The sequence below is a fragment of the Hipposideros armiger genome, unplaced genomic scaffold, assembly GCF_001890085.2.
Source record: "Hipposideros armiger isolate ML-2016 unplaced genomic scaffold, ASM189008v1 scaffold_20, whole genome shotgun sequence".
Taxonomy (NCBI): domain Eukaryota; kingdom Metazoa; phylum Chordata; class Mammalia; order Chiroptera; family Hipposideridae; genus Hipposideros; species Hipposideros armiger.
The window spans coordinates 2613080-2625810 of record NW_017731370.1 but is presented as its reverse complement, the minus strand read 5'-3'; the positions used below and the strand labels follow the sequence as shown (position 1 = coordinate 2625810).

The following is a 12731-nucleotide window of genomic DNA, read 5'->3' as shown; positions in this document are numbered from 1 at the left end:
TCATCCTTGAGAACTTGGGTTGGGTGAAGGGTAATAATAGAAAACAAGTAGGGATACCTGCAGCATTCAACATCTGTCTCATTGGTTGGTGTTCCACTCAACTAAATCTCCATTCCTCGGCATATATTGTTAACATATTTAAAATGTCACAGAAGTCAAGTAGAATTGGGTCTGATGAGCAAAAAAAAAATAATAATAATTCGAAGGAAGATATTTTCAGAATGATAGAATCTAGTGTAAACTGTCAGATGTTTGAATAAAGGAAGTGCCCCTTGGGGGAGGGGTCTACTTTTGATGTACCCTTACTTCTAAGGAGTAGCCCTTTAGGCCTCCCACCCAAAGTGAAAGGGGTTTACCAGTCCTTTCCTGGGGCAAGGTTCAGGCTCTAGTCCTTGATATCTTTCCCCATCCTTCACAACATGAGTCTGCCTGGCGTTTGCTAAGCCCTCAACTTCTCAACTGTTTCTACTAGAAAATTTTTGTATAACAATGATCCTAACATTTGGCAGAGATAAATTTTATTGAGCTTCAGAAGAGATGGCCACCATCCATTATCTGGGCAGACATCATCCATTGCTGTTGTTGGGCAAAGTGTCATAACATAGGGGTAACAGCACAGAATCTATAACCCAATCACCTGGGTTCAAATTCTGGTTCTGCCACCTACAAGTTATGTGAACTTGGGTAAGTTACTTGGCTCTTGCTCATGTGTAACATGACATTAAATATCTACATCAATATAGTTGTTATAAGGACTAAATAAATTATTAAATGTTAAGTTCTTATAATAGTAGTGACACTACATATTTCTGAGCTATAATTATTATTGTTGTTGATATTATTGTTGTCCTTTAGAGGTAACCTCATCCAATTATTGGCCACCTGTATTACACGTTTGGTTGTAGGTGGTAGAAATGCAGCTCAAAGTAACTTCAGTAAGAAAAAGAAATGTATTGGTTCACATAATAGGGCCAGTTGAAAGGATGGACTCACTTAGGCATGGCTAGACCCAAGGGTTCCAATGATGCCATCAGGACTCTTGCTGTTTTCTGCCTTGTTTTTTTTTCTGGATCAACCTCATTCTCGAGTAGGTTTTCTCCATATTGTGACAAAGATGTAGCTTGAGAATGACATTATTCTTATACTTTTCCCTCAGTAGATCTGAAAGGCTCTGATAGGCCCAGGCTGTGTTCCATTGTTGAACCAATCATCAGGGGGATGGGCTATTCCAATTAGCCAGGCCTTGGTAACATGTTACACTTGTAGCAAAGAAGAAAGGTGAGGTGAAGGGCCGGCCGAGTGGCTCAGTTGATTAAGAGCTCACTCAAGAGTTTGAGCTCTGAGCAACAGCGGTTCGAGTCCAGCCCGAGCTGAGCAGCCGCTGTGCTGCCAACAGGTAGCAGGATGGCTCAGCCAAAAAAAAAAAAAAAAGGTGAGGTGAACTCTACCTGAACATCACAGTCCCCTGGAGTAAGGATGTTGAGTAGGAGATGCCCACAGCTTACCCGTTGTCAAGGCATAATCTGGGGCCATTTCTCCAAAAAGGAACTAGAGGACATGTTTCCTGACATTTTTACTCATTTTTCACCTAGAAAGTTACAGACAGCCAGGAGTGATGTTCAAAATATTGAATAACTGGTAGATCAAGGTCTCTGATAGGTTTGAATGCACACCTGATCAATCAGAATGGAGGACAGTGGTAGCAGCACAGTCCTGCTGAATAGCAATTTTGCATCAAATGCAAACATTGGACTGATTTCTAGGCAACTTAAACACCTAATTCTATTCAACCTTCCTTATTGAGCAGGCAGGATTGGAGTAGACAGGTGTCTTCAGAACTTGATCTGCTCTTTAATTTCATTTGTCATCTTGAATGTGTAACCCCGCACCCTCACCCCCACCCCAGAACATATGCTGAGAACAGAGGATAAGCTTTTGAGCTGAAACACCAATAACCTGGAAATGGACACATGTACATTGGCTTGACCTTCTGTTTTGGGACAACACTCATTTTTTCTGCTTGGGGAAAGCAGAGGTATCCCTCTTCTCTTCCTTCTGTTATTCTACCACCACCAAATACCTCACAAAAGAGTCCTGGTCTCAGCTGGACCTACCTTGTCCAAGGATATGCTACATTTTCAAATTCCAACTGGATGATGTGTTCTTTAATTAGAGACTTAGATGAGGGGCAATTTGATGGGCCAGCTCAGCTTGGCTAAAAAGCCTCTACCAACAACTAGCATGGTATAGTGTGTGTGTGTGTGTGTGTGTGTGTGTGTGTGTGTGAGAGAGAGAGAGAGAGAGAGACTTCTTGTGTCACTCCCTTCTCCTGAGTTGTTTCTAAAACAGTTTGTGCCAAGTCCATACACAATAGGTACCTAGTAAATGATAGTTCACCTCCTTCCTTCTTGCTACACACCCTCCCCACCACTCCACACCACTGTGGTTCTGCAGTCTAGCCTGACTGTATTTGCTAGCAGTATGTAGCCATACCGTTGCCCCTGGATCCTGCCTTCTAGGCTCAGGGAAGTTCTCAGGCATCATTGTCCACACCTGCTCACCAGGAGAAATTTCCCTGCCCTACTGCCATCTTGTCCCAGTTAATGTTGCAAACCTGCAGAAAGACTTAAGAATGCTTGCCAAGTCAATCTGACCTTTGCTTCCCTCTTTCTGGTGGGAATTGATGGATTTCATGCCTGTCTCCTTTCAGGGTTGCAGAGAGTACGGCAACTTGCAAAAAACACAAGATACTTCAGACAGAGACTGAATGAAATGGGATTCATTATCTATGGCAATGAGGAATCTCCTGTTGTTCCCCTGCTCCTTTATATGCCTGGTAAAGTAGCGTGAGTATCCAATGGACTCTCAGAATAATGCCTACGCCCCAAGGTGACGTGACTAAGATGGTGCTTTTGACACTATGAGGCTCTTTCAGCATAGGCATTGATCATGTACTTTGAATGGGGCGCTGAGTGCAGAATTCACTTGTACAGCTTCTAGAAACCCCTGCCAACCCATTGGCTATGCCTTTTCACAGGTCTTATAGGAACACAACCAGGTGCTGAGGCCCACCATTTTCAAGCTCTGTGAATTTAGAGGAGTCACTTACCACCCTAAGCCTCAACTGTAGAGAATGATCCTGCACCTCCTCCTTCCTTAAGATATGTCTCAGGGAGAACCTCTGAAGACCATTTCTCCACATATTTAAAAGCAATATTACCAGGCTCTATGCTTTCTCCCACTGAGCTCTCATGGCTATCCTCTCAGAAGAAGACAGCATCACTTTAAGTGTGGGGAAACTGAGGCTGAGAGCAGTTAAATAGTTTGTGCAAAGTCATACTTGTCAAGGAGTAGTAAAACCAAGAGGCCAACCCAAACCTACTCTTGCTCCAAAGCTCATGCTCTTAACACCAACTTTTAATGTGGTCTCATTTGATCACAGCTCTGAAATTGAGCATTCGTAGCAACTGCATAAAAAGAGAAAAGAAAAAAAGATTTTTTTCTCAGTATGTCATAGACAATTTTGTATATGAGCCATTCTCCAACCTGCTGGAGACTAATTACCTCTAAAGGACATTAATTAAAACCCTTTGAAAATGTAAAATATTTATTTGTGTGTGTGACCAAATGCATGGTAGAAAGTAATATTGAACATACCCGTATATTTATCAGAATCTAGAAGTCCTGACTCTTTTAACATAACCCTATTGTGGTAACTTTCTGTCTGGCTCTTTAAGAGTCTGAATAGTTAGACAGAGTATTGAAAGTATAGAAAAGACATTCCAGGGCTATTAGTTTAGAACTCATGATGGGTAAGAGTGAGTTATAAGCTCCCAAAACATTGGTTCTTCCGAGTACATTCTTGTGTCTTTCTACCACAGCAAAACCCCAAGTAGTTAAAACACACATGTGAGTTGTTCAGTGTGCCAAAGCTTCACAACCACTCAGCCCTTCGTTCACAGATCTGGGTCAGGATATTAATGCCTAGAGTGGCCAAAAAGACCTTGTCCTACAGAAATCTCACAAGGGATACTGCTCTGTGCTAATGGCAGGGAGGGGTGACAATGGTGATTCAAATTAGCAGATAATCCAAAAAAGTTTATCATTTGATTTTGGAAGGCATAAAAGAGAACATACATTTATTCAGAGTAATTGGGGAAATAGTATGTTCTGGAAGAAAGACTCCACAGTTAGCTAATGTTGATTTAATGTTTTATCATTAGCTGAAATGAAGACATCAAATATCAACTTGTTTTAATTTTGAGAGTATGAGGTGCACAACGTTGGTAGGTGGCAGTGGGGGTGTACTGGATATGTCTGAATTTGATAATGCAAGCTAGAATTAGAATCTCAACACATTGGAAAAATGGATCCATACAATAAGAAGGTTCCATGAAGAGTAAAAAACAAAAGCATTTAAATAAAAGTCTTCGAGTTCCAGTCAGGCTGGCAGAGTAGGTCAAGATTGTGCTTGCCTCCTCCTATGATCACATAAAAATTACAACTAAACTACAGAACAACCATTATTGAGAATTGCCTGAAGTCTAATTGAACAGAAGTCTTATAACTAAGGGTATACAGAAGAAGCCACGTCAAAACTGATAGGAGGGGCAGAGATGCGTAATGGGCTGGTGCCACACCCACATGTGGTGTTTAAAAATTGAGAGGGATATCTTGGCTGTGGAGGTCTCCTCTGAGGAGCAAGGTGTCCCAGCCCCACACCAGGCTTCCTACCCAGGGTTGCAGGGCTAGAGAAAGAATTCTTCATAACTTCTGGCTGTGAAAACCAGCAAGGATTGTGACTGAGTCAGATGGAGGATGGCTGGCTTCCCAGGCATTCTTCTTAAAGGACCCATGCACAGACTTAGTCACTGATGGACTCACTCATTTTGAGCTCCAGAGTGAGGACAGCAGTTTGAAAGGCTCCAAGGACATACAGGGAGGAACTGAATTGTCTGGCTACAGGGCAAGGGCAGGAGGAGCAGCTTTCACCCAAACAGAAGTGCTGGCAGAAGCCATTGTTCCTTTGTTGAGCTCACCCCTCCACCAGCATGCAGACTTAGATAGGCACCATATCTAAGTTTCTGTCAACCAGGCTGACATGTTCACAAGCCCTGGTGATTCACTGAGACCCCGCCTGACCCACAGGCCCACCCAAGCCACTTCCAGTGGCTTTTCCATACAAATGGCCTATTTTGGCTTATGCTGCAGAATTCCCTAAAATCTCACAAAGGTTCACAAACCCCAAACAAGCAACATGTGGCCTCAGCATGCCCTGTGTCTCTTGCTAAGCAGCTTCAAACCAGGCACAAGTGGCAACCATATGAAAATCACTTTGTAGCTCATACCAAGTAGCCTTGGGCAGCTCACAGGCAGCAACTGACCTTTGCCTGCAATAGAGCTCCTCTTAAGACACCCCAGAACCAGCACACCTGATGTTCCACTTTAGACCACACCAGAGCACCACCCAACCACCTTTAAAAAAAGACACACCCAATCCTGCTTCAGAGGGTCAACCACTGCAAAACAGCTCCTCTGCTGTAGCCACATCCAGTCCCTACAACCAATCAGAGTCAATCCCTCCCATTGACATACAAACAGCAACCAAGGTACAACTACAACAGAAGGGCACACAGAACCCACACAAGGAACACCTGGAGCACCCAGCTCAGCTGACAAGGGAGACTGCACCACTGGGCCTCACTGGACACCTACTACATAAGGCCACTCTACTAAGACTGAGATACATAACAGCTCTATCTAATACATAAAAACAAGAACAGGGAGGCAGCCAAATTGGGGAGACAAAGAAATGTGTCCCAAATAAAAGAACATAACAAAGTTCCAGGAAAAGAACTAAAAAAAGGAAAAAAAATGAGGGCAAGTAATCTACCAGATGCAGAGTTCAAAACACTGGTTATAAGGATACCCAATGATCTCAAGAAGAACTTCAACAGAGAGATAGGGAACATAAAAATGGAGACAGAAACCATAAAAAAAGAAACAGTCAGAACTGAAGTATACAACAACTAAAATGAAGAATACATTAGAGGAAATCAACAGTAGGTTAGATGAAGGAGAGGATCTAATTAGCAATTTGGAAGATAAGGTACCAGAAAACACCCAATCAAAACAGCAAAAAGAAAAAAGAATCCAAAAAAATGAGGATAGCTTAAGGGGCCCCTGGGACAACATCAAGCGTACCAACATTTGCATTATAGGGACACCAGAAGGCGAAGAGAGAGAGCAAGACATTGAAAACTTATTTGAAGAAATAATAATGGAAAACTTTCCTAAATTTTTGGTGAAGGAAACAAACATAAAAACCCAGAGAGTCCCAAACAAGATAAACCCAAAAAGGCCCACCCATACATCATAATTAAAATTCCAAAGGTTACAGACCCAGAGAGAATCTATAAAGCATCAGGAGAAAAGTAGTTAGTTACCTAAAAGGAAGCTCCCATAAGACTATCAGCTGATTTCTCAACAGAAACTTTGCAGGCCAGAAGGGATCAGCATGAAATATTCAAAGTGATGAAAAAAAATAACCTACAACCAAGATTACTGTACCCAGCAAAGTTATCATTTAGAATTGAAGGACAGATAAAGGGCTTCCCAGACAAGGAGCTAAAGGAGTTCATCACCACCAAACCAGCATTAAAAGAAATGTTAAAGGGACTTCTTTAAGAAGATGAAGAAAAGAAAAAAAAAAAGAACAAGAATACCAATATTAAAATGACAATAACTACATATCTATCAACAAATACTTTCAATGTAAATGGATTAAATGCTCCAATCAAAAGATACAGGTGGCTGAATGAATAAGAAAGAATACTCTTACATATGCTGCCTAAAAGAGACCCACTTCAGATTGAAAGACACACAGAGACTAAAATTAAAAGAATGGAAAAAGATATTTCATAAAAATGGAAACAAACAAAAAAAGCTAGAGTAGCAATACTTATACCAGAGAAAATAGACTTTAAAACAAAGGCTATAACAAGAGACAAAGAAGGACTCAATAATTCCACTTCTGAGGATTTATCCAAAGAAACTCAAAACACTAGTCTAAAGGCACATGTGCATTTATATATTCATTGCAGCATTATTTACAACAGCCATGACATGGAGGCAACCTGGGTGTCCATCAATGGATGAATGGATAAAGAAATGGTAAATATATACAATGGAATATTACTCAGCCATGAATGGAATATTAGTCAGGCAAGAATGGAGTCTTGCCATGTGCAACAACATGGGTAGACCTAGAGAGCATTGTGCTGAGTGGAGTAAGTCAGAAAGAAAGACAAATGTCATATGATCTCACTTATAGGTGGAATCTAGATAACAGGATAAATAAAGAATCAAAACAGAAACAAGCTCATAGATACAGAGAGCATTTTGATAGTTGCTGGGGGGGGGGAGATTGGGGGATGGGTGAAGTGAGGCAGGAATTCAGAGGTACAAATTGGTAGTTACAAAATAGTCATGGGGATGTAGAGCATAGCATGGGGAATATAGTCAGTAGTATTATAATAACTATATATGGTGTCAGATGGGTAATGGATTTCTAGGGGTGATTACTTCATAAGTTATATTAATGTCTAATTACTGCATTGTACACTTAAAACTAATATAATATTGTATGTCAACTGTAACTGAAAATTTAAAAATATATATATTTTAAAATAAATTCAAGTATTCAACTATACCATATCAGATGGTGAGAGGGATTTTCCCTGTTCTTTTATATGCCTGGAGTCCTGATTGGGCAACAGCTAATGTGAAAAATGAAAATAGAACTTAGAGGGAGCTTAAAGTGAAAGTTTTTCTATGGTAGAGTGAAATGTTTGGAATGAATAAGAATTTTGACTCTGCCTCTTCCTAGCTGGGGGATATTGGACAAGTTACCCAATCTCCTGAAGCCTCAGTTTTCTTATTTTTAAAATGGATTATAATAGTACCTATTTCATAAGGTCACTGGAAAGATTAAACAAGATGAGGCCTATAAACATTTGGCACGTTGTCTCTTATAGAAGAGCTATGCAGTATTAGTTGTTATTACTAATAGTATTAACAATGTGTATAAAGCACTTAATATAATGTTTGATATATTATAAGCATTCAATCAATAGTAGTGATTATTTTTACTACTACTTCTACTTCTAGTACTATGATTATTATTACTATTTTCAACTGAATGCAAGACTGGGTCACCATAGTTGCGTAACTCTCCAAAACAATTGTTGCTATCTTTAGTTTCATTAATAAAAATAGTACTTCCAGGAAAATAGTAGGTAAAGATCCTATTATACTCTGCATCAATTATGATATATTGGACACTGGAGGGTATGTCAAACTATCTAGTGCCTTCCAATTTAAGATGATTTTTAATGAGGAGCTAACATGGCTGAATACTGATTATATGATCATCCATTGAGTGTAGGACACTTTGCCCTCATTTACAAATGAGGACACCGAAACCCACAAAAGTCAAACTGCTTTCTGAGGGTCACTTAGATTGTAGGTAGTACAGCCCAGAATTCAAAGCCAGTTGCATTTGCCTCCTAATCTAGAGCTCTTTTCAGTGCACAGCATGGCCTCTGAAGTTTTAGTCCATCGGGGAAAGAAATGCATATCTCATTAAAGCAACACAGGGCATAAGTTTAACCCTCATTAATGTCATCTTTGGTGAATCCAAAGGCATCAGTCACTACAATGGAAAAAAAATAGTTGTTTGTGTTGTCTAAGGAAACTTAAAACAGTTTAGTTATGAAAGGTCATATCACCTATTATTGGCAGGAGTTGCTGGCAAGAGCTTGTTCTGCCTAGTGTCCTTCTTTCCTGTTCTGATATTTCTTCAATGAATAGGTTATATGTAAAGAAGCTTTTAAGACAGAGAGTTAATGGTATTAGCCAGTGTATAAGCACTTCTTTCATTTCACTCATTTAAAAACCTTTGATTTCATGAAAGAACTATGATTTCTCCACATTTCCACCTACCACCAAATTAAAGTATAACCTCTAGCCAGTTGAACTTTTGAAAAAAGTCCAGCTGAAACTCTATCACTGGATCTTCTATGGAGTTCAGTATAATGTGATTTCACACATAAAACATGCACTTAAATAATCAAGACTGTATTGTACATACTATTTGGTACAGGGCTTACATTTCCTTTCATAGTCCTCGTCCCGTGTTTAGAAGATGGTGGGACACAAAATGCAGTGACGCTGCAACACAGTGCTAATGGTGGTGATGATGATGATGATGATGATGATGATGATGATGATGATGGTTCACATAGTTTAGTTTCTTTCTACTTACACCGGCTCTAATTTCCTTTGGGGAGTACAAACCCAGAGGCTCATTATATAAAATGTTCAGGGCAATTATATGCATTAACTGAAGGAGGCTAGGTTTAGTAGTATAAGTTTTAAGCTCAAAAGTGCTCCAGGGAGGCCTCAGATTAGCCTAATGAATCAACAGTCATATATTTTGCTCTACATTCTTTGGCAAAACTTGCTTCCTCTGGTACAAAGAGAAATGTGTAGACAGTGAAAACGCCCCTTTGGGAGTCCCAACAACTGGCCTGAGATTGTGGGTCAGGTGGTTTGTACTCCAGCAATAAAAGCACTTGACTTGTTTCTCAGACAATTATGAGTTCTCATCCTGTGTAGTTCGTGGGCAGCCTTCCACAGGGTGATGAGAAAGAACAGCCTCTGTGTTCAAGCTTTTGCAGTTAGAAAGCTTCATCTCCTTGAAACCTTCCCAGTCCAAATCAAAGGGCGAATCTTGCCTTACTCAAGCCAGGAGGTCAGAGAGGCGTGTGTTCGGTAGGTCTTACAATCTCCATCACTTCATTTGATAACCTACATTCTACATGAGGCAACCAAAAGACAGACAGCTAAAGGGTGAGAGGAATTAATGAATGAACTGGCTTGTTCTCCACGTCTGGTTCAAGAATTTTTCCTGAGTTATGACTGGAAGGTTTCTGTGGTGCTGTCAGCTTCCAGCCTAAAATGAGACACCGGCAACCTCTTAATGCTAAGAACAGAGCTGAGGCATTTACTTCATTTGTGGGCAGAGCCGATCAGTAATTAAAGTTTCCTGCAAAGAGCAACAGAGCACAAGGGAGAAAGATTTACTTGGAGACACATCTTTTTATCTGACATTGGTTGTTGGCATAAAAAATTTACAGATTTTGAGAGCTTGATATTCTAAAATTGTTACTGACATTAACTCTGGAACAGAAAGTGGCTAGAAGCAGATAAGGGGAAGCAATCATAGTTTTAAAAGGTTTTACCCTGCATCAAAGTACCTTATAGATATATGACTTATATCCTTCAGGCTTCATCTACCTGCCAGCTTCCCTGAGTGTGTGCATTTCTTTCCCTGTTTCCCTCATGCCCCATTCCCCTTTTAACCAATCAATGGATTTATTGTCCCTGAATATACCTGGGTGTGTTCATTCACATATTTTTTAAAATGTGGAGACCCCTAGCTATTTCCTATCTCTAGTTTGATGGAAAATAAAATCTTTGGCTCTGGAGTGAGACTATTGCTTGGGGTTGACTCCTGCAGACCCTCTGATCCTGGTCCTCAAATTACAGTCTCTAAGTAGAGGCTTCTTGAAATTTCCACACTAGCTTATTGGTGTTAAGTTTTTAAAACATATAGGTTTGCTTTTGATATGTATTATTTCTTTAGTAATTGCATTGTGCTAGCTGTTTGGTTTTATTCCTAGGAACCCTACAGACAAAGGATTGAACATCAATGCAGACTTGTTAAACCAGGGTCACATACATCATCATTTTCTGCTTAACGTCAGAGACTCAGTCCTCAAGATTGTTTAATGAGCGTGCCAGACTCCATACTATACACACTCAGTTACAGGTGCCACCAAGTGACTGACTGCCCCTTTTCCTTGCCAATTGTATTTTACAGAGGTTTAATAACTTAAATCATCCTCTACTTATTGTTATTAAAAAGAGAGTAAGTCAATTAGCCATATTTCTTTTTTTTGCAGCATAATTTTGTCATCTCAGTTAACCTTCTTTTTTGTCTTTCCTTTAGGGCTTTTGCAAGGCATCTATTGAACAGAAAAATTGGCGTGGTGGTTGTTGGATTTCCAGCTACTCCCCTCGCAGAAGCTCGGGCGCGGTTCTGTGTTTCAGCAGCACACACCCGGGAGATGTTAGACATGGTGAGTACAGCATGGGCCAATGGAAACTCCAATGCTGGTGCCTTGGATTCTGAGCATATTCTTTTACTGAGCTGGCTTAGAGCTCCCTGGATATCTCTTGGGAGGTTTAGGAAAACAATACTAATAATACTCACTGCTAAAAAACAAGTGTTTTCCAACACTACCCAACAATGTGATCAACTAAGTAGATAGAAAAGAAAATCAGTTTAGTGAAGACTTGAATCAAGTTGGTGTTTTGGTTTCATAGAAAAAACTGACTAAGTAGTCAAATGCTGTGCTATTTACTAGTTCTTAAGAGCAAAAGGTAATCTAACATACTATTTCAGCATCAACTGCCTGCATCCAGACATTTTTCATAGGCACCAAATCCATCATAATAAAATATGACCCAACCAGGAAACATGTTGGAAAACCAATAACAAAGACAGATCTATCCTATTAGCCATTTACATGAGGTATAAATGATTTAAAAACCACATTTCATTGCCCTGTGATTTAAATCTTTATGTGAATGAGTGATATCAGAGAATTAAACCATCTCAATCAGTTTGGGGTTGATGCAATTTTCTCATAATGTCACTGCAGTTTAGCAAACACTACTGTTTACCATATGCAAAACGTTGGGGGGGGGGAAAGCCTAAGGGGAGATGCTAATAAATAAGCAACTAATGAAATACCAATCAGAATAAATTCACCTTGGAAAATAAATATAGACAACTATGGGAGCATAAAGTAGGAATGAGTTATTATATATGAAATTATATAAGTTCATTTATTATATATGAATGAGTTATTACATATAAAGGTGGGAATGACTTCTCAAAGGGGAAAGTCCCTAAGCCCCATTAATCATTCATTCTAATGTTAATGACTCTCACCTCACCTTCTTCAAAGCATTAGACTCTAATATTGTCTTCCTCCTCTTTTGACAGATTAAGAAAAACAGGCTCAAAAGAGGTCAAAACACCATGCCCAAGACCATAGGATTAGTGATATATTAGAAGTAAAAACTACATTTTGTATATCCTGGATCTTAGTTGTTTCATTTGTAAAATTAGGTATACATTTACCTGCCTGAATTAGGAGAATTGAAACAGATGAGTTCTTGGTCCTCTGTGGTTTTAAAATCTATTCTATGGAACATAGAGATGAGTATTTAAAACTGGGAGGAGATGGGAAGTGGGCAAAGGAAAGCAAGCACAGGAGAGAGAGGAGGACGCTAATCAGCTCCTCAATGTTTGGTTTTGTTCTTGGCCAGGTTGATCTGCTATGTCATGAAGACCAAATGTAATCCACAACTTTAGCTTTTTGTGCCACAGGGCTATCATAAGTCATTAAACTTTAAAATAAAGGTGAAGTGTTAGCATTGCTCAGATGCTTTTATTCCTCTTCTCATACCCCCAAAATAAGTTAAACATTCATAATGTGGAGTTAGACTACTAAGGAATATGAGATAAAAGTAATTAACATCTAACGTTCGTCTAGGGCTGGTTTATAAGCTATACCTTAGTGGTTTGGATCTTTCTC

The 12731-nt window shown here is 39.7% G+C and overlaps 1 protein-coding gene across 1 annotated transcript in view; it reads left to right on the top strand.

Annotated features, from left to right (window-relative positions):
* Positions 1-12731, top strand: part of SPTLC3 (serine palmitoyltransferase long chain base subunit 3) — a 150720-nt gene that overhangs the window by 135051 nt on the left and 2938 nt on the right. Inside the window, exons 10-11 of the mRNA XM_019635237.1 lie at positions 2711-2846; positions 11075-11204. Of these exons, the coding sequence (XP_019490782.1) occupies positions 2711-2846; positions 11075-11204 (266 nt within the window). The remainder of the gene's footprint in view (positions 1-2710; positions 2847-11074; positions 11205-12731) is intronic.